The sequence below is a fragment of the Podarcis pityusensis genome (assembly GCF_964106645.2).
Source record: "Podarcis pityusensis genome assembly, chromosome: 12".
In the NCBI taxonomy this organism is placed as follows: Eukaryota; Metazoa; Chordata; class Lepidosauria; order Squamata; family Lacertidae; genus Podarcis; species Podarcis pityusensis.
Genome location: NC_138037.1, coordinates 2132104 through 2157573, shown reverse-complemented (window position 1 = coordinate 2157573; position 25470 = coordinate 2132104). Strand labels below are relative to the sequence as shown.

Here is a 25470-nt window from a genome sequence, read left to right as displayed (position 1 = left end):
CTTTTTTTAGGATTTTATGTTTGTAATTTTTGTTGCCACTTTGCATTGAAAATAAAAATTACAGTTGTACCTCGGGTTAAGAACTCAATTCGATCCGGAGGTCCGTTCATAACCTGAAACTGTTCTTAACCTGAAGCACCACTTTAGCTAGTGGGGCCTCCTGCTGCTGCTGTGCGATTTCTGTTCTCATCCTGAAGCAAAGTTCTTAACCCGAGGTACTATTTCTGGGTTAGCGGAATCTGTAACCTGAAGCGTATGTAACCCGAGGTACCACTGTATTAAAAAAAAAAATCATAAACCCATCCAAGTTGGTGGCCGTCACTTTCTCCTGCAGCAGGGAGTTCCAGAGATTAACTATGCACTTTCTTAAGTCACCATCAAATTGTCTGGCCCCTTCCTTCCTTCTGCAATGCAAACCCCTATGGTACCCTCACACCCCAATGCTCTCTGAGCTCCCCCCATCTGTCCCTGACTCCATGAAGCTGACTTGGACCCTCAAACTTACATGTTGGGCACGATGTTGAGGCGCCCAGCGTCTGGTGGGTTCCCGTCCTGGTAGGACGAGGCGCTCAGCTGCTGCTGGTGGATCCGCCCGTCTTCCAAACCGAGGGCTTCGCTGCAGGAACCTGCGTCGGAGGGTGCACAAATCCAAGAGTTAGAGGCTCCCCCAGCTTTGCTTCCATGGATTTGCAAAGCAAGTTTTATTTTTACAGTGGTACCTCGGGTTAAGTACTTAATTCGTTCCGGAGGTCCGTTCTTAACCTGAAACTGTTCTTAACCTGAAGCACCACTTTAGCTAATGGGGCCTCCTGCTGCTGCTGTGCCGCTGCTGCACGATTTCTGTTCTCCTCCTGAAGCAAAGTTCTTAACCTGAAGCACTATTTCTGGGTTAGCGGAGTCTGTAACCTGAAGCGTATGTAACCTGAAGCGTATGTAACCCGAGGTACCACTGTATTTTATTACACTAATATGCCGCCCTTTGCCCATGGATCTCAGGGCACATCACAACACGTGTCAGCTTAGAAATTGGCACAACAGCCTCTCGAGGTGGGCCGGTGTTAGTTCTGCTGTATCCGAGGTTCCCAAGAGTTTTGGGGCTCCTATCCGCTCGGTACCACGAGCTCTTCCCCAGTGCCCCCTAACCCTGCCCCATAAGTAAACGAAAACCATTGCTCAGGACAGCATTTTGCACAACCCGCTAGAGGAGACAACGGTAAAATTCAGCAGCGAATACTGCATGCGAAATATTTTCACACCTTCTGATCAACGAAAACAGGACAGAAGAAATTTATGGCGTATTTACATACAACCACTTTCCAAACCCGCACAAACCTTCACTGTCACAGATGTACGGTAAGTCATTTACAAGAAAAATCAATCACTATCGCCAATGATGGTCTATCTTGTGACAACTCAGAATCATTAATAATAATAAAAATAAATTTTATTTTATACCCCGCCCTCCCCGGCCAGAGCCGGGCTCAGGGCAGCTAACACCAGTAAAATTACAGTAAAAACATAATAAAAACCAATTTAAAATGCAGGTTAAAATGCAATTTAAAATGCAGTCTCGTGCTCTACCCACTGGGCTATCCCATCAACATGGAGGAATGAAAGGTGATGAGTGCAGATCTTGGAGAGGGCTGGAACCAAGCCCCCCCCCCCGTCTGGGAAGAGATGCGCTTTACCTGGCTGGGGGAAGGTGAGACCTTCAGGAAGCGGCCACCCGCTGGGGGACACCTGCAAGGATGGAGAGAAAAGAGAGTCACCTTCCGCTAGCCAGTTTGGATAAATGGGAATTGTCCTTCCAGGGAGCTGACGGTGTTGCTACTTGGCTCCCTGGTTTTAACTGCACCACAGCCCTGAGAGGAAGGCTGGAAAAGGGTAACCGAGAGATACCGAGACATGATAAAAATTTGTTCTTATATGCAACAACTGCGGCAAGAGTTTTGTTAGCCCAGAGATGGAAACAACAGGAGTTAGCAGAGTGGGAGGTGAAGCTGATGGACTTTGCAGAACTGGCGAAACCGATGGGAAGAACCAGCGAGACCAGGAATTTCAAAAGGACTGGAACAAATTTATATTATATTTGAAAGACAACTGTAAGCAATTAACACCATTAGCTGGGGTATCCGAAGATCTGTAAGGTGAAATTGCTACCTATGCAGGTTGAGTAATATACCGTAATATTTGAGGTGATGGTATAACAAGGATAGGAAGCGAAGCGAAATGTAAAGATGCAAAGTTTAATTCTGTGGACCGTCAGACAGGAGGGAGGGAAGCCGTGAGGCTCAGTTGAGCCAAAGAAATAAAACAAGAGGGTGTGATGTTACGTAATGTGATTATATGTAAAACCAATGAAAATTATTTTTTTAAAAAGAAAAGAAATGTTGTCCAAGTGAATGAAAGATAAATAAAGAGATGAATGAATATGGAAGTTTAAAAAAAAAGAAAAGGGAAAGGGAAAGGGGAAAGGAAAGCAAAGAAAAGGGTAAGCAGCCCCAGACCAGCCCACGAGCCTCTTGGCTGAGTGGGGATTTCAACCCAGTCCTCACCAGTCACTTGAACCACTTGTCCTTGGCTCCCTCCCTCCTGGAAACTTGAGTCCTCAGCAACCCCCTCCCATCCATCCTGCCTCGATTCCCCTTGGCACTCTCACCTGAGTTGCGTGGGGCACGGAAGGCTTCGTCGGCTGTTTTTCGGAGGTCCAAGAGCTGAAATAAATATTGCAAGGACTTTTGCTAAGGGGTTCCCCACAAAAGCTCTCAAACTGCAATCGTTGGTGGAGGAATGTCTCTCTAGAGTCAATTATTGCTTAGCCAAGCCTGCCTAGTAAAGGTAAAGGTAAAGGTAAAGGGTCCAGTTGTGGCCGACTCTGGGGTTGCGGCGCTCATCTCGCTTTATTGGCCGGCGTACAGCGTCCGGGTCATGTGGCCAGCAGGACTAAGCTGCTTCTGGTGAACCAGAGCAGCGCACAGAAACACCGTTTACCTTCCTGCCGGAGCGGTACCCATTTATCTACTTGCACTTTGACGTGCTTTCAAACTGCTAGATTGGCAGGAGCAGGGACCGAGCAACGGGAGCTCACCCCGTCTTGTGGATTTGAACCTCCAACCTTCGGATCGGCAAGTCCTAGGCTCTGTGGTTTAACCCACAGCGCCACACGTGCTAATGGGAAACTCCAAGCCAAAGAGCCCTCTTGCCTCCTGTGGTTTTCAGGAAGTGGTACTCAGAAGAATTGCTGCCTCTGACTGTTTACAGGTAGGTAGCCATATTCGTCTGCCGTAGTCAAAACAAAATAAAAAAATTCCTTCCAGTAGCACCTTAGAGACCAACTAAGTTTGTTATCGGTATGAGCTTTCGTGTGCATGCACACTTCTTCAGATAGCACACTTCAGATACCGTATCTGAAGAAGTGTGCATGCACACAGGAGCTCATACTGATAACAAACTTAGTTGGTCTCTAAGGAGCTACTGGAAGGATTTTTTTTTTTTTTTGCCTCTGACTGTGGAAGCAGAGCAGGGCCATCCTGGCTTGCTGCCTTTGCCAGGCCTCTCCTCCGCCACGAATTTGCCTGATCCTCTTTTAAAGCCATCCAGGTTGGCAGCCATGGCTGTCTCCTGCAGCAGAGAGTTCCCCAGTTTAGCTCTGTAGAATCATACAATCGCTGTTAGGATATTGATGTTCCATTCCACCCTAAGAGGAACAGATTTGTGGATTGTCGTATGTCACATGTCTGTTTACATTCCAGCACAGCTTGCTGGGAACTTCTGTTTGTGTGTTGCTTTTGCTTAGTGTTCTTCCTGCTTTTAGACATGAAGGAGAGCAGACATGTTTTCTTTGTCTTGATCGATGCTGAATAAACTGCTTGTAAATATGCTTTACATATGCCTCTGTCCGCCCTTCTGAAATATATTCGGTCGAGAGTGGATTTCATGCTCTTTATTCAGCTCATAGTAGTGAGGAATGGAAGTTCCCTTGAAATGTCTGCTTTATATACATTATTTACACAATGGGCCCGACGTGATTGGCTAATTCTGGGATTCTCCTGTAGGCCAATCAGGTTGCGGATTCACTTCCACCTGGAGCCGGATTGGGTGGCTCCTGCGGACCAATCAGACTGTTGCATTCTGGATCCTATTGTTCTAGGACCAATCAGACTGTTGCATTCTGGATCCTATTGTTCTAGGACCAATCAGACTGCTGCATTCTGAATCCTATTGTTCTAGGACCAATCAGACTGCTGCATTCTGAATCCTATTGTTCTAGGACCAATCAGACTGCTGCATTCTGGATCCTATTCAACTCAGTACATAACATCTTCCGTTGTGAAGAGTTAATTACTCTGCTGATTAGAGCGTGCTCCAGCTTCTGAAGAGTTCTGAAACTGCAGGTCGCTGTTTGATGCTGTTCCAAGGACTGGCGTTTGCCTGGTTACCGGCCAGTGCGCTGGAGCCAGCTGGGGGCCTGTGAATTGCCCCCGTTCCCTTGGAAACATCCCATCAGGGTCATCTAACCCAACCTCCTGCAATGCAGGAATCTTTTGCCTGACACGGGGCTCGAACCCACAGCCCTGAGATGAAGAATCTCATGCTCCACCAACTGAGTTATCTCGCCAAACCCGCAGCCCAGACACCAGGCTGGGGGCAGGCTCTAAAGGAGAGTCCCCCACCATGCATTACCTGCTGGTCCCAGCCGAGGGCGCTCTGCTTTCCGGCACACAGCCGACCTCATCGTCGGCGTCTGGGCAGTCGGTGACCCCATCGCACCTCTGGGATGCTTGGATACAGACCCCTGACGTGGCGCAGCGGAACTGGGAGGGCAAGCAGCCCCCTGGGATGGAGGGCTCTGGAGACGGGCCGACTCCTGCCAAAGGGAACCCACAGCACAGATCCGGTGAAGGAAAGATCGAACAGAATTTATTACGGACCCCAACTTTGTGTAGAAAAGTAACTCAGCCTGCTGAAACGTACCCCAGTAACCAAGCCTGTAAGAAGGGGGAAACTTTCTTTCTGCAAGCTTGAAACTCACAAAGGGTGAGGGAAAGTTTAGGCTGACAGACTGAATTGACCGCTGTCAGAAGTTGGCAGAGACTAGCAGTAAGGAAGCAACATTATCTTTGAAACTTGGAATCTGCTTGATTTTAAGAAGAAATGGGGGGGGGGGAATTATAATGTATTTAAGAGAACGCCGTAAACAACTAAAAACTTTGGCAGGATTTGAGTAATGATTCTGATCACGGAAAACTGTGGAAAAATGGATTACTGTTCTTAAAACAAATTAGAGAAAATACGATAAGCAGATGAAAAGAAAGATTGATAATGGTAACCATGGAAAGGCAGAGGGAAGTCAAGGGATTCAGAGACTCCTAAATGAGGAGGTGAATGATATGTTTGAATTTAAACTTGTTATATAAAACTTATTAAAAATATTAAAATGCAGAGAGGGAGAGAGAGAGAGAGAGAGAAGGGCCATTTGGGGGCACCAGATTTTGGCCTCACACGGGGTGCCATATTACAAAAGATTACCAAAGTCTGAACCTTTTCCTATTCTGCAATCTCCTTTCTGAGTGGAGGCAACCAGAACTGCATGCAATATATTAGACGGATTGCTTGGTTTTACGTGCTTCTTAAGGGGTCTCTGCCCGCTACTCACCGCAGTGCCTTTCGTCTGAGAAGTCCCCACAGTCGTTGAATCCATCGCAAATGGCCCCATGGGGCCCGGTGGGGACGCAGCGCCCATTCTGGCACTGGAACTCCCCGGTCCAGCAAGGCCTGGCTGTGGGTGGCACCGTTGGGGTCCCGGGAGGCTCTGGGGACACTGAAAGGGGGCAAGGAGGGTGGGGAAGTTCGAGGGTTTAGACAGAAGGAACAGCAGCGCCCAATTGCCAGGGTGGTGCGTGCTCTAGTTCAGGCATCCTCAAACTCGGCCTTCCAGATGTTTTGGGACTACAACTCCCATCATCCCTAGCTAACAGGACCAGTGGTCAGGGATGATGGGAACTGCAGTCCCAAAATATCTGAAGGGCTGAGTTTGGGGGTGCCTGCTCTAGTTATCTCCTGCGTGGGGCTACCTTTGAAGGTGACCCGGAAACTACAACTAATCCAGAATGTGGCAGCTAGACTGGTGACTGGGAGTGGCCTCCGAGGCCATATAACACCAGTCTTGAAAGACCTACATTGGCTCCCAGTACGTTTCCGAGCACAATTCAAAGTGTTGGTGCTGACCTTTAAAGCCCCAAACGGCCTCACCCAGTATACCTGAAGGAGCATCTCCAGCCCCATCATTCTACCCGGACACTGAGGTCCAGCTCCGAGGGCCTTCTGGTGGTTCCCTCACTGCAAGAAATGAGGTTACAGGGAACCAGGCAGCAGACCTTCTCAGTAATGGCACCCGCCCTGTGGAACACCCTCCCATCAGATGTCAAGGAAATAAACAACCATCTGACTTTTAGAAGACATCTGAAGGCAGCCCTGTTTAGGGAAGTTTTAAACGACTGATGTTTTAATGTATTTTTAACCTTCTGTTGGAAGCCACCCAGAGTGGTTGGGGAGACCCAACCAGATGGGCGGGGTAGAAATAAGATATTATTATTATTATTATTATTAGTCACCCACCACCGATAGTCTCACCAATCCTGCCATCCTACCTTTCCCACAGCCCAGCAGCTCCACGCGGAGGAAGATCCCGTTGTGGAAGTCGCGGGGAAGGATCCGGACATGCCGGGCGCGCACCATGCGCTGGAAGGTCCTGACCACGGGCGTCGAGTCATCGGAGTTCCCTTGGAAGAGCTAGAGGGAGGGGAAGAGACCGAAGGTCCCATCGTTCAAACTCATTCAACTTTACAAAGCACCGATTGAATGATACACCTTCTCTTTTTCTTTGTATGTCTTTATTTCTTTATAATTAAAAACTTTTCAATAAAGTATTGATACCAACGTTACGAAGCACCTAGTCGTCAAGAAACATATACGAACCCACCATCTTTTGAGCCATGGTCTGAGGACCTCACTACCCTAGCCATATTTAAACACATTTCTTATGGACATCAGTTTCCCTTCCTTCCTTCCTTCCTTCCTTCCTTCCTTCCTTCCTTCCTTCCTTCCTTCCTTCCTTCTCTTTCTTTTGAAATTGAAATTGAAATACTTTATTGTCACTTGTACAACTTGTATACGGTGAGATTACACGAGCACCCCCCACTCAGCTCTCTTGGTCTTAATTCCCCTTGTTTTCCCACCAAACCTGAAAGTCACTTGCCCTGTTGTTCTCTTTTCATTCAGCAGCCTAACAGCCCAGGATAGAAGCTGTTCTTTACCCTGTTGGCGTGACTAATCCTGCTTCTATATCTTCTGCCCAAGGGCAGGAGATCAAGAAAGTGCCGGCCAGGGTGTGAGTCATCCTTGAGAATTTTCCTCACTCTCCTGAGGCAACGTTCTTCCGCTATTTCATCCAGTGGATTCACGGGACAGCCCATAATATCTTGTGGTGTATTCACCACCCTCTGTAGGCACTTCCTATCAGCTGATGTCAAACCAGCGTCCCACACCGTGATGCAGTATGAAAGGACACTTTCTATTGTGGACCGGAAGAAGGAGATCATCAAATGTTGATTGACATCGTTCTTCCGCAATATTCTGAGGAGATGGAGTCTCTGTTGGGCTTTCTTAGCCACCTGGGTTGTGTTTATTTTCCCAGTAAGGTCTTCACTGAGATAAACTCCTAGGAATTTAAAGGAAGAGACTCTCTCCACACAGCGGGGCTAGTTCTCCTCTCTTCTTCCGAATGTCCTGCTTAAGCTGAGATTCCGAAATTGCAGCGGGTTGGACTAGATGACCTTTGGGTCCCTTCCAACTCTATGATTCCATGATTCTATGCAATACAGATGTCCTACAGCTGTTCCCCAACTAAACCCATAAGATCAAAAGTCTTAGATACAGACGCACAAAGTCCCAAAAGCAGCCTTTGCCAACCTGGTGCCCTCCAGGCGTTCTGAACTACAACTCCTGTCAGCATGAACTGACTGGGGCTGATGGCAGCTGCTTTCCAAAACATCTGGAGGGCACCAGGTTGGCAAAAGCTGCCCTGTGGGCCCATGAGCCTAGCCCTGCAGTGCTGTAGGGACTTCGTTCCCCCCACTCCGTCCTCTTGAGCCAGGGGTTAGAGCGTGGGACTAGGACCGGGTTAGAGACCAGGGTTCGAATCTCCACTCGACCATGAAGATCATAGAATCATAGAGTTGGAAGAGACCACAAGGGCCATCGAGTCCAACCCCCTGCCAAGCAGGAAACACCATCAGAGCACTCCTGACATATGGTTGTCAAGCCATAGATCACTGGGCCGAGCGGCTGCCTCTCAGCCCAGCCTACCTCGCAGGCCTGTTGTTGTGGGGAGCAAGTGAGGAGGGAGAGAAGGGACCATGGGACCACCTTGAGTTCCTTGGAGAATAAATAAATGAGATAGACCACGTCTTGCACCTTTAGGTCGGGCACAGTGCCCGTGGAAGAGGCCTCATGGTAGTCATGCCACCTCACGCCGTCCAGGCTGAACCGCAGGAAGAAGCTGGTCACGTAGGCATCAGAGGATCCGGCCCCCTGCACCACCACCCCTGAGGAAAGGCAATTTTATAATGGGATCAAAATAAATAAATTATGTGTTACATGAAATCAATCAGTAGGCATAAGACTCATGCCCTTAGTCTACGCTGCCTGACCATCAGTCTACATGCACTCTTTGATATTAGAAAACAGGTACAACAGCTTGACCTACATTCAACCGGGCTGCACTGCAGGCTGCAGCCGCATGCCGCCATGCAACCAGTCCATGCAGAATGTAGGCACCCTATATATAGAAAGGAGCAAACCAGTGATATTTTAGGGAGCAGGCTAATTGTTGAACGGAAATACAATTAAGAAGTAGTATATTAATAGTGAAATAATTACATATTAAGCTCTAACTTAAAAGGATTTTTTATTCATAACAAACTTAATGCAAACACATTGGCATTTGGCAAGAATGAAAGTTCCTTTAGAAACACAATTTACAAAGACTCATCGTCTAGTCTCTAGAAACTTCCTATGACATGAAATAATAGGTGTAAATATACGATGCAAACTACTAATAATTATAAATAGCAGAATATAGGCACCCTATATATAGAAAGGAGCAAACCAGGGATATTTGAGGGAGCAAGCTAGCAGGCGGGGGCCATTCCTTACATCATAGAAGCCTACACAACACAAAACACAGGTTTTATTTTATTTGTTACCTTATATTTTGGAAATGTGGACCCAGGTGTTTTTTTCCTTAAATTTTTTGGGGGGCCCCCAAGAGAGTGGGGCCCTAAGCTATAGCTTGTTTAGCTTATACGGTCATACCTCATGTTGTGTCTGCTTCAGGTTGCGTGTTTTTGTCTTGCGTCCAGATGTACCCAAAAGTACGGGAACAGGTTGCTTCCAGGTTTCACTGCTCGCGCATACACAAAACGCTAAATCACGCTGCACGCATGCGCAGATGCGACACTTCTGGAAGCGAATGCTTTGAGTTGTGGAAGTGCCTCCAGGACGGATTATCTCCGCAACTCAAGGTTCCACTGTACGTAAATCTGGCACAGCCCCCACCGAACCTCAGCCGGCTCTCCTGCGAGCTTCCTTCCAGAGCAAGGGGAGCACCTACCCGTCAGGTTCCTGGGTTCCCCCAGATCCACGTGCAGGAAGGGGGGCCGGGAGAGCAGCTCAGGATAGACGTCTGCGGGGGGAGCCCAGCCTTGGAGGTCGGCGCTGGGCAGGACACGGTTGAGGCGGGCGGCGTGAGCCGGGTTCTCTGGCTGCTGCGAGGAAGCCGTGAAGCTGGCATCCGGTAGAGAGGCAATGCCCAGCGGGCCGTAGCAGAGGTCTGGGTGGTGGCACAGAAGGGAGGTGGGGTCGGGAGAGCGCCTGGCATCGTGGAAACACATCACACCCAGCGTTCGAAACTCCCATCCTTCTAGGCACATATTGCGCCAGGGAATTGCATTAGTGCGAGGAGTTTCTGAGCTCTGGGTGCCTAAGATTTCAGATTAAAACTGCAGAGTGGAAGGAAAGGAGGACCTTTTTCTGCCTCCCCACTTTCAGCTCCTCTGAAGACTGGAGAAGAGACCCTCTTAAGAATATTAGGGGGGTCGGCAGGGGAAGGACTAGACCATGTGAAAAATGAACATAATGTTTTAACTGCTCTTCATTCATTTCCAGCATTGTATTATTGTTATTTAAAAAGTGCACTTAGACATTCCGTTGTGGTGCCCATAACCTAAAGGTGCCATTTAGCTCCCATATCTCAGTTTCTAACACTGATCACATCCCTTTTTAGGGTCCACTTCGATTGGAAAAGCCTTTCTGGATGAGCTCATAAGCTGCTCCAGCTTTCCCTTCCCTCCTTCCTTCCTTCCTTCCTTCCTCCTTCTCTTTCTTTCTCTTGTTTCATAAAATTTAAATACCGCTTGATCGTGAAAAACAACAACTCTCCAAAAAGCTGGGCACAGAGAGAATAAAACAATAAAATGATACATAAATACAACACGTATTCAAACAATAATATCATAAATAAAATAGAAACAGATTTTAAAAGACAACAATTTTCTGTGATAAAGTGTGGCAGGACCCGAACTTTGGAACTCCTTGCCTCTTGACACCAGGCAGAGGCATCTTCACTGTGCTCTGTCCGAGGTGATGGAGGTTGTTTGCATATAGAGCCCCGCCCACCAAGCAAGTGGGAGGAGCAACCCTTTCTTGAACAACCTCCATCCCGGAAGGGGGCTCTCTCTGTTGCTGCAGACGAGAAGCCCCAAGGCACAGGCCTGCATTTACCCAGGTGCAAGGAATGATGCGCGCAGAGTCTCACCTCCGAGAGGGGGCATTGGGAAGGTGTTGAAAGGCAAGGCTGTGGTCAAGGCAGCCGGGCTGGCCACGGTGGGTCCCAGGGCTGGCACAGTTGGCAGAGCCGTCCGGTTCTCACCTGCATAGGAAGGAAACAGGAGGGGTGGGGCAGATCCTGGGGTGCCGCCCTGGGCCACCCCCAGACACGAGACCCTGGGGGTAACTAGGCTTTTGAGCTGGGGAATTCTGTTTAATCTACCTCAAGACTCCTGTGAGTGCTGCGTTGTAGGGGGTTAGATAATAATAATAATAATAATAATAATAATAATAATAATTTTATTATTTATACCCCGCCCATCTGGCTGGGTTTCCCCAGCCACTCTGGGTGGCTCCCAGCAGAATATTACCGTATTTTTCCGTGTATAAGACTAGGTAAAAAATAATGTAGAAAATTTACAAATAATGTAAAAAATTAGGGCGTGTCTTATACACGGGGCCATCTCCCCCCATTTTCTTAAACCTGAGTCCCCAAAAATAGGGGGCATCTTATACATGGGGGCATCTTACAGACGAAAAAAGACGGTAATAAAAATAAAAAAGCAATCAAACATCAAACATTAAAAACTTCCCTAAACAAGGCTGCCTTTCAACGCTACAATTCCAGGATGCTACAAAATATTTGGGAATTGTAAGATTTGAACAAAGCGTCCCCAAAGTTCAAAAAACGGAATAAAATTCCCCAGGGGCAAGATAAGGAAACAGGGGTTGCCCCCCATGATCAGGGGCAATTGGATCATTGCAGGGGGTTGACCTACTTAGTTGTGAAATAGATGACCACTGGGGAGCCCTCCCAACCCTGCAATTCTACGATTCTGTGATTCATCGGAGGTTTTTAAGCAGAGGTTGGCTATCCATCTGTTAGGGGTTCTTGAGCTGTGAATCCTGCACCTAGAGTTCTAAAACTTATTCCTCATTCGGTGCAGCAAATAATTCACAAACCCAGGGTATATAAACACACGCCTGGGGAGAAAACTGAAATTGCAGAGTCTGTCCGATGTGGGGTGGGAGGAGAGGTGCAGGGTCTCTGCCCCCTTTCCCTGCCACCCTGGGGGGCTCACCTGCCTCCACGCAGTAGCAGCAGGCGTCTCCTCGGCCCTCGACCAGGACTCGGCCCTGCAGGAGGGAGGGATGCGCATCAGTGAGGAAGTCAGCGCATGCTCAGAGACACCCTTGCGCCCTGGTGCACAGGAAGAGGAGGGAACGTGCCAGACTCACCTCAGGGCAGGCCACCGTGCTGTAGGGGCAATACTGGGAGCACTGGACGGTCAGGTTGGGCAGGCATTGGCACACCTGGCACTGCCCCGAGCGCCAGCGGTCGCCAATGGCATGCGCCCGGCCGTGGTGCTCACACTCTTCGCACGGATCCGTCTGACACCTGCGAAGGGGGAGGGAGGGGCTGCAGCCGATCATGGCTGGTGGATTCCTTCCAGGGCCCCCCATGTAAGTGGGGAAAGGCAGACGGGCAACCTCCCCCCCACCCACAAGAGAGAGCAGACAAATCATTTTTTTTCTTTCTTTGGCTTTTGCTGGTTGGCTGCAGCCAATTCGGGCAGAAACCATGGCAGGCAGGCAGGCAGGCAGGCGAGAGAGAGAGACCATGGATTAGAAACGTTCTCCCAGGAGAATGACAGATCTGTGGTGTCCAAACTTTTTTCAAAGAGGGCCAGATTTGATGAAGTGAAGGGCCATGAGGGCCGACCAAAGTTGTTGAATTTTTTTTTAGTTTTTGGATTTTACCCCAAAGTCGTTGAGGTTTTTTAAAGATTTTTTAAGATTTAAGATTAAAGTTGTGGAGGTTTTTTGAGGATTTTACCCCAGGGGCTGGATTAAACAGATTAGGCCCCTGAAACGGACTTTGGACATGCCTGGATGTCGAAATGGCAAAAGTGACCAGAAAAATCAGAAATCAGAAAGACCAAAAGTAGAATAAGAAATGTGTGTCTCCTGCAAAAATGGTAAATCCAGATAAAATTTGGAAGCTGTTCTTGCTGAAGATGACATCACACAGACACTGTGTGAAACATGGCCTGAGGGAGCCAAAGAGTCTTCCTCAGTCTGCTTTATTTGTGAAAGATATTTATATACCACCATCTCTCTCTCTCTCTCTCTCTATATATATATATATATCTGAGGCTCACAGCAATAACATCTTTTAAAAACCACATAAGAAATACCACAAAAACGCGTTGAACCGTTGAGGAAGGATGAACCGTCCATTGCGGGAGAGAGAAGTTTTCAGCTTCGCCCTCTCGTGAAAAAGGAGCACCTGGGAGGGCCTCCAAGCGATGTGCTGGCTCTGTGTGGGCTCACCTGCGGGCTTTGCGGTAGATGCCTCGGCACTGGCGGCCGTTGCCATGCTTGCTGGGGTTGTTGGGGCTGCGGAAAGACCACTGGATGCTCTGCACCCCGCAGGGACCCAGGCACTCACCCCAGGGCGACCAGGAGGACCAGCCGCAATTCACTGGCAAGGCAGGGGAAAGCGGGGAGGAAGCGTTACCAATAAGGAGAGGGACACTGGCCGGCACATCTGCACACCTGCAGCTCCCCACATGTTGTGGGATTACAATTATTATAATATATAGAATGATTGTATATTAAAGTTGTCTCCTGCCCTCGCTCATCACAAGAGCCCAAGTATTTTGGACAAGCTCAATGGCGGTGGCAGGGCCGAGTGGGGCACCCGTGGGGTGCTGCCCCACAGGATTCTGCTGCCCCAGGTGGCTGCTTCAGTGTGTCTCCTGGGCAGGCTGGCCTTGTGGGTGGAACAAGGTGTGCCCCCCACAAGAAGGTTTTGTGGGATATAACATCACAGAAAGCAGTCAAACACAACATTTCCTGTTTGCCCAGAGTGGACACACAGAGGGATGTTGCTCCAGCCAGGAGGACTTCCTGTCACACCTGGTCTGCAGCATCCTCCCCCTGCATGTGACCAGGTAGGTGGGCGTGACCCTGGCAGACCCCATAAAAGTGCTGGTCAGGCAGCCATCTTCCCCCTCACTCCTCTTTTGACTTTTACTGTCTGCTGGCTCTTAGCCAGCAGCACATGGGCTCATTCCTCACAGAGGATGAATCCACACTTTTCTCTGTACAGTGGTCCCTTGGTTCTCAAACGCCTTAGTTCCCAAACGCCGAAAACCCAGAAGTAAGTGTCCCAGTTTTTGAACGTTTTTCGGAAGCCAAACATCCGATGTGGCTGTCGGCTATTCTTCCCGGGGTGCCTACACCAGTCAGAAGCTGCGCCTCGGTTTTCAAATACTTCAGAAGTCAAATGGACTTCCGGAACAGGTTAAGTTTGGCGCTTTTGTTTTTGCTATTTATTTTGTGTTTCAGTTTTTAAGGTTTTTCCGATTAATTTGTTTTTGTGACTGTGTGGAACCCCGTTCAGCTACTGACTGATTGTGTGACTGTGAAAATGGATAAAAGCCCCCCCCCATCCAAACATTGACTATCATCACTGCAGGTAAGAAAATAATAATAATTTAAATTTTTATCATCAACAATACTGTCTTATTTATTTTATAGTACGGTACATTGATTATTGCTTTCATTTTATGGATCAATGGTCTCATTGGATAGTAAAATCCATGTGAAATTGCTGTTTTAGGGGTTGTTTTTAAAAGTCTGGAACGGATTAAATCATTTTGCATTACTTTCTATGGGAAAGCGCGCCTTGGTTTTGGAACGCTTTGGTTTTGGAACGGATTTCTGTAATGGATTAAGTTTGAGAACCAAGGTACCGCTGTAACTGTAACTACAAGATAAAGCTTGCCTTCAAGACCAAACTGTGAACTGAATGTAAGTAAACCTTATCATTACTTTGAAAAGAAGACTGTTGTGTCATTATTGCTTTTAAGAGGGAACTAAAGGGGAAATTTACCAGGACAAGCCAGACTGGATTGCTTAACTCAAATGGTTGTGACGGATCCATCAACTTGCTTCCTGCAATGTGCAAGGGAATGTGCTCTGCTACTAGCTCACTAGTGTGAGGGAGGAAGGATAATATTTAATCAATATATCCTCTCCTACTATCCTCAATGTTCCCACAGGTTTGAGCCTGGGGGACCACCAGATTGTCGGGGGCACCTCCTGGGGCATCTAGCAATGCGGAGAGAGGGGCCTGCCCACCTGTGCACTCCGGGTTCTGCCGGCAGCGCTTCATCTGACCGTCCTGGCAAGTGCAGATGCGGCAATTGACCTTCACCAGCTGGCCGGGCCAGTAGCGGATGCCCTCCACCTGGCAGGGACACTCTCGGGGGCGCACGCACTGCTGATCGCTGTCCAGGACCAGCCCGTCGGGGCACCAGCACCCTGAGCAGGAGAGAGAGAGAGAGAGAAGGTGGGGGACGGAGGAAGGGAGTGTAATAATAAAATTTAAGGTCTTATATATATATATATATATATATAATAAATGTTCATAAATGTAGCAACCAAGCACACACATAGATCAGCACAGGAAGACCGACCTGAAACCATTTTGACTCCCAAACTGACCAAATGTTTTCTCTGCAAGGAGGGAGGGGGTGAGGGAACCTCCCCATTGTCTCAGGAATTGGGTAATCACCATCTCAAAGGAGTGGCCAGACTACCAGAAAAGGCAATCAGATAAGGCATTATCAGATAACCTGACAGACAGGAAAAACAACAACACTCAAATTTCTGTTGTAGACCACCTTTTCTGCAATGTAGGTACAGTCGTACCTCGGGTTGAAGTAACTTCAGGATAAGTATTTTCGGGTTGCGTGCTGCGGCAACCCGGAAGTAATGGAGCACGTTACTTCCGGGTTTCGCCGCTCGCACATGCGCAGATGGTCAAAATGACGTCACGCGCATGCACAGAAGCGGTGAATTGCTACCTGCGCACACACAGATGTGCGGACGCGGGTTGTGTTCACTTCTGGATGTGAATGGGGCTCCGGAACGGATCCCATTCGCATCCAGAGGTACCACTGTATGATGTTTCTGGGGGTGGTCTTGGACTCCAGGGCGGGCAATTTAAAATGTCTATATAAGGGCAGACACGCCTGAGTTCTGGGTTCCTCCTCCTTTCCTGCGGATGAGGGGAGCACCCTGTTGCAACAGATCAATAAAGATCAAGCTTACTAGCTGCTTTGCTTTTCAATATTCTCTGGTTGGCCTCTGTTATTTCCTCCTACTAATAGGGAACCCACTTAAGGACTCTATATGGGCTCTTGGATACCCCATAAGGGGAAAAGGGCAAATTTTATTTACAACAGGAGGCAAACCAGACAGTGGTTTATCCTGGCCTGTTGCCTTGATACCATTGAGAAAACCAGGCAGCGTTTAGTTTAGGAGTGGGCAGAGCCGTCAGTTTAGGTTTCTCTCGCTTTCTCATTTTCCACATTCGATTCTCCACATCGCCACACCAATTTGCAATCTTTTTTTAAAAAGTTCTGAAAATGCATCTCTCGAGGCATTTTGCCTTTAGAACAACATTCTTGCAATGCAGTTGTCCCTAACACAATGCTTTTTTGTTCTTAATTGACTTATTTATTGATACCTGCTCGTAGATACACAAAATCATGTGCCCATTACAAAGTATATACTACTTAGTCTATCATATAGCTACTTAGTCTGGAAAAGAACAGAGTCAGAAAGAAGAAAAAACAAGAAAAGGAGAGACCTGAAAAAAAGAGAAAAGGAAAACTACAGAAAGATAGAAAAGGGTGAAAGGACTTCTGGCTCTCTGTCCGGCAGCTGCATATAATATTCATTCCTTAAAATAAAACTGTTATTTTGACTAACACTTTTCATTTTATGCACAGCTGAGCCTAGCAGATGCTTTTTTCTACATTACCTCGCAGGAAAACGGCACTCCAAAATTCAGAGAAGTGCAAATTTCAGAGGCTGCTTCTGTGTAATGGTTCATGTGTTTGTTTATTTATTCCTGCATAATTTTTATATATTTTCAAGAATAACATCTAGGTACAAAATAAAACAACCGTCTTCAGCAGCATGGATGTTTGTCATTTTTGAGTCACTCAGGTATTGAAAAGTTTGATGAATGCAATACATCAAGTAACAAATAACTATTTATCCCTCAACAAGACCAGCCCCCAAAATAAAATTATTTTTTTCTGAGCAGTCCACACACATAGCATCCTCTGGAATACCACTTTAGCAAAACTCTGTTACAAGAGAGAGATGATAAATGAGGCCAGGAAAACCCTTTGAATGACAAGATATAAAAGAATAAGGAGAAATGATTTTGAGGAGATATGGAAGGTTATTTGGAGAATTTGTACTGTTAAAACGGAAAGGGGTCAAACCATCGCAAGAGGTGTTGAAATTTTGGCAGGTTGGATAGTTACAATGGAATGGTCTCATTGGTGGGGTGCACATTTTTATTTCTATCTATTTGAATAAATAAATAAATAAATAAATACGCATGCCATTTTGGCCATTGGGCGAAAAAGCTGTACATATATAAATAAATTGTAACAAAGAAAGAAAGACAGTCAGAAAGACAGAAAAGAAAGAAAGAAAACAAACAAGATCATCACCAATAAGCTCAGTGAACAAGGTAGGAATATTAAAACAGAAATATAGGTGTTAAATGTTCTAATTTTTTACACAGTGTGAAGGAGAATGTTGTGGGGTTTTTTTCCTTGTGGGAATTTTTGTTTTTTGTTTTTACATATAAGGTGCTATTTTTTAGAAAAAGGGGAGAAAAGAAAAAATGAAGGAAAAGAAACGAATGTAGTACAGTGGTACCTTGGTTCTCAAACGCCTTGGTACTCAGACAACTTGGAACGCAAACACTGCAAACCCGGAAGTGTTCCAGTTTGTGAACTTTCTTTGGATGTCGAATGTTCTCCGTTTTGAGTGTTCCGCTTCCAATTTGAGTGTTACACTGAGATCTGTCTGTTTTTGCTATTTATTTTGCATTTCTGTTTTTGAGGCTCTTTTGTTTTTCTTTTTGTGACTGTGTGGAACCCAGTTCAGCTACTGATTGTGTGACTGCGGTACATTGTTTATTGCTTTCATTTTGTTCTCGTTAGATAGCAAAATTCATGTTCAATTGCTGTTTTAGGGGTTGTTTTGAAAAGTCTGGAACGGATCAATCCATTTTGCATTCCTTTCTATGGGAAAGCACGCCTTGGTTTTGGAACGCTTTGGTTTTGGAACGGACTTCCGGAACGGATTAAGTTCGAGAATCAAGGTACCACTGTACCACACTTTGGTTTGGCTTGCATACCGGTTTGGAAAGTGTGAATCGGGTTCACTCTTGAACTGGAACTAAACCGTATCCCCCCCCCTGCCAGCCCCCTTTCCCTGGCCCTCCCCTGCTTACCTGGCCTGCAGGGCCGGTCCTTCCTGCACCGCGTGCGGCTGGAGAGCTCGGCGCAGGAGGTGGGGCAAGGCGCACACTTCCGGCTGACCAGCTCCCCGGGGCAGGTGGAGGCGTTGGCACAATCTTCCCGTTGGCACAGCTCTGCAGAGGGCAAAGGGGAGCAGAGAGGGCTGCTTGGGGCGCTGCCAGTTTGGCCACGTTAGCCCCCCCCCCCGCCAAGAACACCATGGTCCACAGAAGGCCGAGGAAGAAGCAGCTCTCTTGGGAATTATAGGGGTAGAGCTACCTAAATTGTATAGACATTTTTTCACGTATGCGACTACAGCGGCAAGAACGCCACTCGCCCCCAAATGGAAAGAAGCAGAAGTTCCAGCAAAGAAAGAATGGACCCAAAAATATGCAGAAATGGCAAAAACTTATTGGAAGAAGTCAAGATGACAAACTTTTTTATAAAAGAATGGAAATGGTTTATTGAATGTTTACAGATAAACTGCAAACAGGTAAAAACATTGGCAGGATTACTGCAATAACCTGCAGTTACGTAAGAGCATGTGTGTGTGTGTGTGTGTGTGTGTGTGTGATAAATAAATAAGTTAATTTGGATATGCAGAAGATATTAAAAATAAATTTGAGGAACCGCAGAAAGAGGGGGAAGGAAGTCGAGTTTTAAAATGACAACATGATTGTAAAATCAGTGAAATGTATATATCTGAAAAGTCTAATTTTTTTTAAGAGGAAGAAGCAGGCTCCCTTCTCCAATGCCATAGGATGCTTGGAGGGCCATCTGTCAGGGATGCTTTAGCTGAGATTCCTGCCTTGCAAAGGGTTGGACTAGAGGACCTCTGGGGGACCCCTTCCAATTCTACAATTCTATGATGTCTCGCCCAGCATTATCCTCCCTCTGCCCGCTCCCCAGACTGACTCACCGATCTCGATGGAGCTGGTCAAAGCCTCTGGCATCTCTGTGCAGTGGCGACCCCCGTTCTGGGAGGGCAGGCACTCTCTCCGCCGGACCACAACGCCACGGCAGTCCTGGGTGCAGTTGGACCACGTCGCCCATTCGCTCCACACGCCGTCCACTGCACGGAAGGGGGAAGCGAAAGCGTCAGGGCAGGGGGGAGCAGAGAAACAGACCTCGCAGGCAGTAGGTGAGATTCCCAGCGAAGGAAATCCTGCAGAACTCTCCTGGCTGGTATGCAGAGAGGGGCAAGCGAGGTGATCAAACGTCTGGAAACAAAGCCTGATGAGGAACGGTTGAAGGAGCTGGTTAGGTTTAGACTGGAAAAGAGGAGACTGAGAGGAGATAAGAGAGCCGTCTTCAAATATTTCAAGGGCTTTCACATGGAAGAAGGAGCAAACTTGTTTCCTCCAGATCTGGAGGGTAGGACTCGAACCCGTGGCTTCCAATGAAAAGAAAGGCAATTCCGACTAAACATTAGGGATAACCAAGATGATGGATTATGCCGAAATGGCAAAATGGACATGGAGAATCAGAAACCAAGGAGATAATAAATTTATTAAGGAATGGGGAAAATGTATAGATCATCTTAAAGATCACTGTATAGTGGTACCTCGGGTTACATACGCTTCAGGTTACAGACTCCGCTAACCCAGAAATAGTGCTTCAGGTTAAGAACTTTGCTTCAGGATGAGAACAGAAATTGTGCTCCGGCGGCAGCAGGAGGCCCCATTAGCTAAAGTGGTGCTTCAGGTTAAGAACAGTTTCAGGTTAAGTACAGACCTCCGGAACGAATTAAGTACTTAACCCGAGGTACCACTGTATACAGTTAAAAACGTTAGCAGGATTAATAGAGCAGTTGTAAGGTGATCATTCTGTGGTTACAAATGGAAATTTGAATATAAATTTGGATAATGTTATAAGATGCAGTATATAATGTGCTATGGAAATCACGGGGGAGCAGAGGGAAGTCTTAATTTTGGGCTCAAAAAATAGGGGTTGTCTTATACATGGGGGCGTCTTATACACGGAAAAATGTGGTGTGTCTAAACCACAAAGCCTAGGGCTTGCCGATCAGAAGGTCAGCGGTTCGAATCCCCTTGACGGGGTGAGCTCCCGTTGCTCGGTCCCTGCTCCTGCCAAACTAGCAGTTCGAAAGCACCTCAAAGTGCAAGTAGATAAAGAGGTACTACTCTGGCGGGAAGGTAAACGGCATTTCCATGCGCTGCTCTGGTTCGCCAGAAGCGGCTTAGTCATGCTGGCCACATGACCCGGAAGCTGTACGCCGGCTCCCTCAGCCAATAAAGTGAGATGAGCGCCGCAACCCCAGAGTTGTCCGTGATTGGACTTAACTGTCAGGGGTCCTTTACCATTACCTTTACCATATATATATATACACACACAGACAGTGGTACCTCTGGTTGCGAACGGGATCCGTTCCGGAGGCCTGTTCACAACATGAGCAGAACACAACCCGCAAGTCGCAATTCACCGCTTCTGCACATGCACGTGATGTCATTTTGCGCGTCTGCGCATGCGCAAGTGGCAAAACCCAGAAGTAACCCTTTCCTGAACTTCTGGGTCACCGGGGGACGCAACCTGAAAATGCTCAACCTGAAGCAAACGTAACATGAGGTATGACTGTATGACCATGAAAATGTTGATTTAAAGCAGAGTCTCGTGCCCAGCGGAAGGATGAGGAGTACGTGCTGCATACTCTATATTGCTTTATTTACAGTTCAAAGCTGGTATATTACAGAAAGACATCTTGCCTCTGCCGGAGCAGAAAATGCATCCTCTCTCCTCGACAGCTCGGAGAGAATCACACAGTGAAACTGCAAAGTACAGTGAAAAACAGGAAACCAGTGTACGTCACATCCAGTCTCCCTTTCCCGTGAGAAACTCCAACAGTACAGACTGTGGAATGTAAACACCTGTCTCGTGACAAGCCCTTTCGCTGCACAGTGAAAGAAAGCAGAAACCAACATCCTCCCCCTTTCTGTGAACATCACTGGGCAGCGTGTTTGTACAATATCAGTACAAACCCAACTTCTGCACATAGGTACAGTGTTGATCCCTTGATACAATCTTGGACAAAACATCAGCAGGAATTTCATTACCTGGCATATAGGACACCGTTACGAGTCCCTTCTGAATACATTCCCTAGCATGCTGCAACTTTAATTGCAAGTGCTTTGTGCTTTGCTTCCAACCTTCAGACTTCAGCAAAGCCAAACATGCTTTGTTGTCCTGGTAAACCTGGATTGGACATTTGACAGGAATTTTCATATCTTTGCACAATTGTACTAACCATTCACAATCCTTAAGTGAATAAGATAGTGCATTCAGTTCGGCTTCACAAGTACTTAAACTAACTGTTGTTTGCTTCTTGCATGACCAATCAAACAGACCTTGATTGTACATGTAGCAAACTCCAGACGTACTTTTCCTGTCTGTAGTGTCACTTCCAAAACTTGCATCTGCAAATATCTCAAGACCACCAGACTTCTGATTGTTAAATCTCAGTCTGTAATGCATAGTGCCTTTCAAATACCGCGCTATGCGTTTCAGAGCTTTCCAATCCTTGACACTAGGATTGTTGACTTGTCTGCTTAGCAAATTACAGCTAACAGCAATGTCTGGTCTTGAACATCTGGCAATGAAGTTTAGCTTGCCTAGCACACTTCTGTACAGTGTAGTGTCAGAAAATGCTTCTTCAGTGTCATCTACCTGATAACCTGTTGTCATCGGTGTGTCTACAGGGTTAGCATCCATCAGATTTAGTTTGCTTAACACATCAGCAATTTTCCGTGACTGGTGTACTAGAATGTTACCATCTTGATCTCTCTCTATTTCCAGAGATAGGTAGTTGTTTACCTCACCAAGATCTTTCATGTCAAAGTGCTCTTTCAGTTGAGCTAGGGCGTTATTGTACATTGCGACATCTTTCCAAAAGAATAATAAATCATCAACATAAAACAAACAGTACAGTTTCTTTTGCCCCTCCTCTTTGACAAATACACATGGATCAGCTTTTCCTTGCTGAAAACCTAGAGAAAACAATACTTCAGTAAGTTTTGTGTGCCAACACCGTGCACTTTGTTTGAGACCATAAAGGGATTTCTTCAGAGCACAAACAAATCCCTGTTTTACCTGTACGCCATCAGGTGGAAGCATATAAAGTGATTCATCTAGAGATCCGTACAGAAAAGCTGTATTAATATCATGGTGACTAATGTGTAGATTTTCCTCTGCAGCTAGCTTGAGCATAAGCCTAATGCTTTCATATCTCACTGTGGGTGAATAGGTCTCGTGATAGTCTTCACCTGGTACCTGTGCAAAACCTCTGGCTACCAATCTGGCTTTGTGTCTGACTATCTTGCCATTTTGATCTGTCTTCGCTTTGAAGACCCATTTGCTTCCAAGCAGTTTCATTCCTGGAACTACTGGAACTAGCTCCCATGTGTTGTTCCTTTCTAAGGAATCAAGCTCAGCCTTCATGGCATTTAACCATGGCTCAGCTTCCTTTGAATCCAAACCCTGGATGTCTTGGAAACTTGAAGGTTCAAATACCTTCTTGGAGCTTTTAACAGCTGTTACTGCTATCGTAGCAAACTCATCAGCAAATCTCTTTGGAGGTCTGCCTTTTGTGGCTCTCTGTGACCTACGAATTAGCCTTAAGTCTTCAACACTCTCCTCTTCCTTCTTAGGAGAAAAACGACCTACTGTGAACAATGGTTCCTCCAATTCTTGATCAGAGCTTTCAGAGGGTCGCATAGAGGCTTTCGCACTCTTGAAATCCTCTGAATCACCCGATTCAGTTTCAGATTCAGACTCAGAACTTTCATTAGTGGGTGTGGGTTGTTGTGGTTGCTCTTGACTATCCTCAGTCTCATCACCGTCATCAGGATAACATTGGAAAATTCCCACATTCTCCCCCCACTTTGCATTGTACTCAACACTTCTCGTGAGCTTAATTGTCTTAGAGTCAGTCATCATTATTCTGTAAGACCCTTTCTGATAACCTAGAAAGATACCATGCAATCCACGCTTGTCTAACTTGGAATTTTGTGGTGAGCGAACCCACATGTCAGAACCAAAAATCTTCATGTGTTTGATGTATGGCTTCTTGCCAAACATCTTCTCATAGGGGGTACAACCAATCGCTGAAGATAACCTGCGATTGTAACTGTAAACAAAACACGAGAGAGATTCGGCCCAATAACTCTCTGGAAGATTGGCATCATGCAGCAAGGTTTTTAACCCTTGAAGCAATGTCTGATTTGCCCGTTCCGCAAGTCCATTCTGCCATGGCGAGCGAGGACTAGACAAATCGTGTTGAATTCCTTTCTCAGTCAGAAAAGCTTCAAACTGCTGAGAAGTGAATTCCCCCCCGCGATCACTGAAAAGAGTCTTTATCTTCTTACCATGCACATTTTCCAACCAAGCACAGAATTCCTTGAACCTAGGAAAAGCCTCTGATTTCTGCTTGAGATTGTACACAAAAATATATCTAGAAAATGCATCAATGAGAACCATGAAGTATCTATTTCCACCCAAAGAGGGCGCTAGTGGTCCAACCAAATCAGCATGAACAACCTGGTATGGTTCTGTAGCTTGCCTACTAGACACCTTACCTTTCGCAGCCATTTTCACCTTGTTTGCTGCGCATGCTTTGCACTTCATGTGGTACCTGCAGGGTTTAATAGTCATACCTTCAACCAAGGCAGGCATTTTAGATACTGCCTCAAAATGCAAATGACCAAATTTTCTATGAAAATCATGAATACATTCTGCATGCAAACTTTTGTTAGAACCTGCAATGCAACAAGTGTCATCTTGCACAACATCATCATAATACAAAACAAACAAACGATCAACATATTCTGCATGCAATACATAATCATTTTTCTTTGTGATGATGCACTTCTTGTTCTTGAAGGAAACGTCAATGTTCCGCTCATTCAGCTGTCCAACGCTGAGCAGATTATGTTTGGCGTCTGGCACGTAAAGCACATTTTGTATCGATAAGTCCAAACTGTGAAGAACAACAGTTCCGTAGCCTTTACTGGGAATAGTGTGGTCATCCGCCTGGTGAATCGCACCTTCCTGCGGTGTAAAAGACACAAACAGTCTCTTATCGTTGCACATGTGGTGGGTCGCCGCTGAATCAACAACGAAGAAAGATCTAGACGTCTTCTGGACCTCTGCAACCTTTGGAGTGAAGCGTGAAACCATAGCCTTGTGCTGCGTTGTCTTAGACACCGGACCTTTGCCTTTGCCTCGGCCTTTTCCGCGCGATGAGCTATCGCTGCGCTGTTCTGTCTTGGCCCTGGGATATCTGCATTCCCTCTTCATATGGCCTAGACGTCCACACGAGTAGTATTTCACTGCCTTCAAAGCTTTGGCGCCATCTGGTGGTTCCACTGCAGTATGGGACGACGTCTGTGAAGACTCCCCCTTGCCCATGCAGCTAGCACCCCGGCGATCTGCTTCATTTTGAATCACAGCAGTTACAAAGTCCACTGTTAGCTGAGCGGTTGGTTGCACAGCAATCTGGGTTGCAACAGACTCCCAACCTGAACCCAAAGATTGTAGTATCATGAAAGAATACACAGCCTCTGGAAAGTTGAGTCCTCTCTTTCTGGGGTCTTATCACGCAATAGACAGAGCTCTTCTGGGGATACTATCAATGTAAGAGTTCCCCTTGCTTTGGAATCCTTAGCTTCCCATGCATCTGTAACTGGAACTGGGGGGGTTTCTGTAATCACCTCAAACAAACCCTCTTTCCGCAGAATTGCCTCTGCATACAGAACCCAGTCGGCATAATTTTTCTTGTTGAGCTTAGGAATCCCACAAGCATCCTGAAGGGCCATCATGACTCTGGCATTAGCCTTCAGCGTCATATATGCTGCTTTAAATCTTGCTGCGTCACTGCTGCAGCTGCCTTATTCCAAAAGCGCACTTAAAAGTTACTTTCGATTTCCCCAGCATAGTAACTTGTGCCTGGGAGCCTTTTGCCTATTCCCGGCAAAACGGCTTTAAAAGTTCAAAGTCCAGCCATAAAGCCATTAACTAGAAGCTGGCAGGCTGCCCGGAGCAGTAGCACATACCTCATCAATCACTTTTACGCGCAGAGCAGATTCCGATCCGACCTGTCCCTCTGCATTCCGATCCTTTGCCGGCACTCCGATTCGACTTCTGGAGCCCATAACCACGTGTTGATTTAAAGCAGAGTCTCGTGCCCAGCGGAAGGATGAGGAGTACGTGCTGCATACTCTATATTGCT

General features: G+C 46.7%; 1 protein-coding gene across 1 annotated transcript in view; it reads right to left on the bottom strand.

The window, feature by feature from the left end:
• LOC308459762 (SCO-spondin-like) overlaps positions 1-25470 on the bottom strand; it is a 177099-nt gene that overhangs the window by 84193 nt on the left and 67436 nt on the right. The window contains exons 35-49 of the mRNA XM_080975383.1: positions 19150-19302; positions 18224-18364; positions 15037-15219; positions 13222-13372; positions 12127-12286; positions 11970-12024; positions 10877-10990; positions 9674-9892; positions 8476-8606; positions 6651-6792; positions 5657-5821; positions 4684-4867; positions 2660-2714; positions 1689-1740; positions 506-626 (exon numbers count right to left, since the gene is read on the bottom strand). Of these exons, the coding sequence (XP_080831509.1) occupies positions 506-626; positions 1689-1740; positions 2660-2714; positions 4684-4867; positions 5657-5821; positions 6651-6792; positions 8476-8606; positions 9674-9892; positions 10877-10990; positions 11970-12024; positions 12127-12286; positions 13222-13372; positions 15037-15219; positions 18224-18364; positions 19150-19302 (2026 nt within the window). The remainder of the gene's footprint in view (positions 1-505; positions 627-1688; positions 1741-2659; positions 2715-4683; positions 4868-5656; positions 5822-6650; positions 6793-8475; positions 8607-9673; positions 9893-10876; positions 10991-11969; positions 12025-12126; positions 12287-13221; positions 13373-15036; positions 15220-18223; positions 18365-19149; positions 19303-25470) is intronic.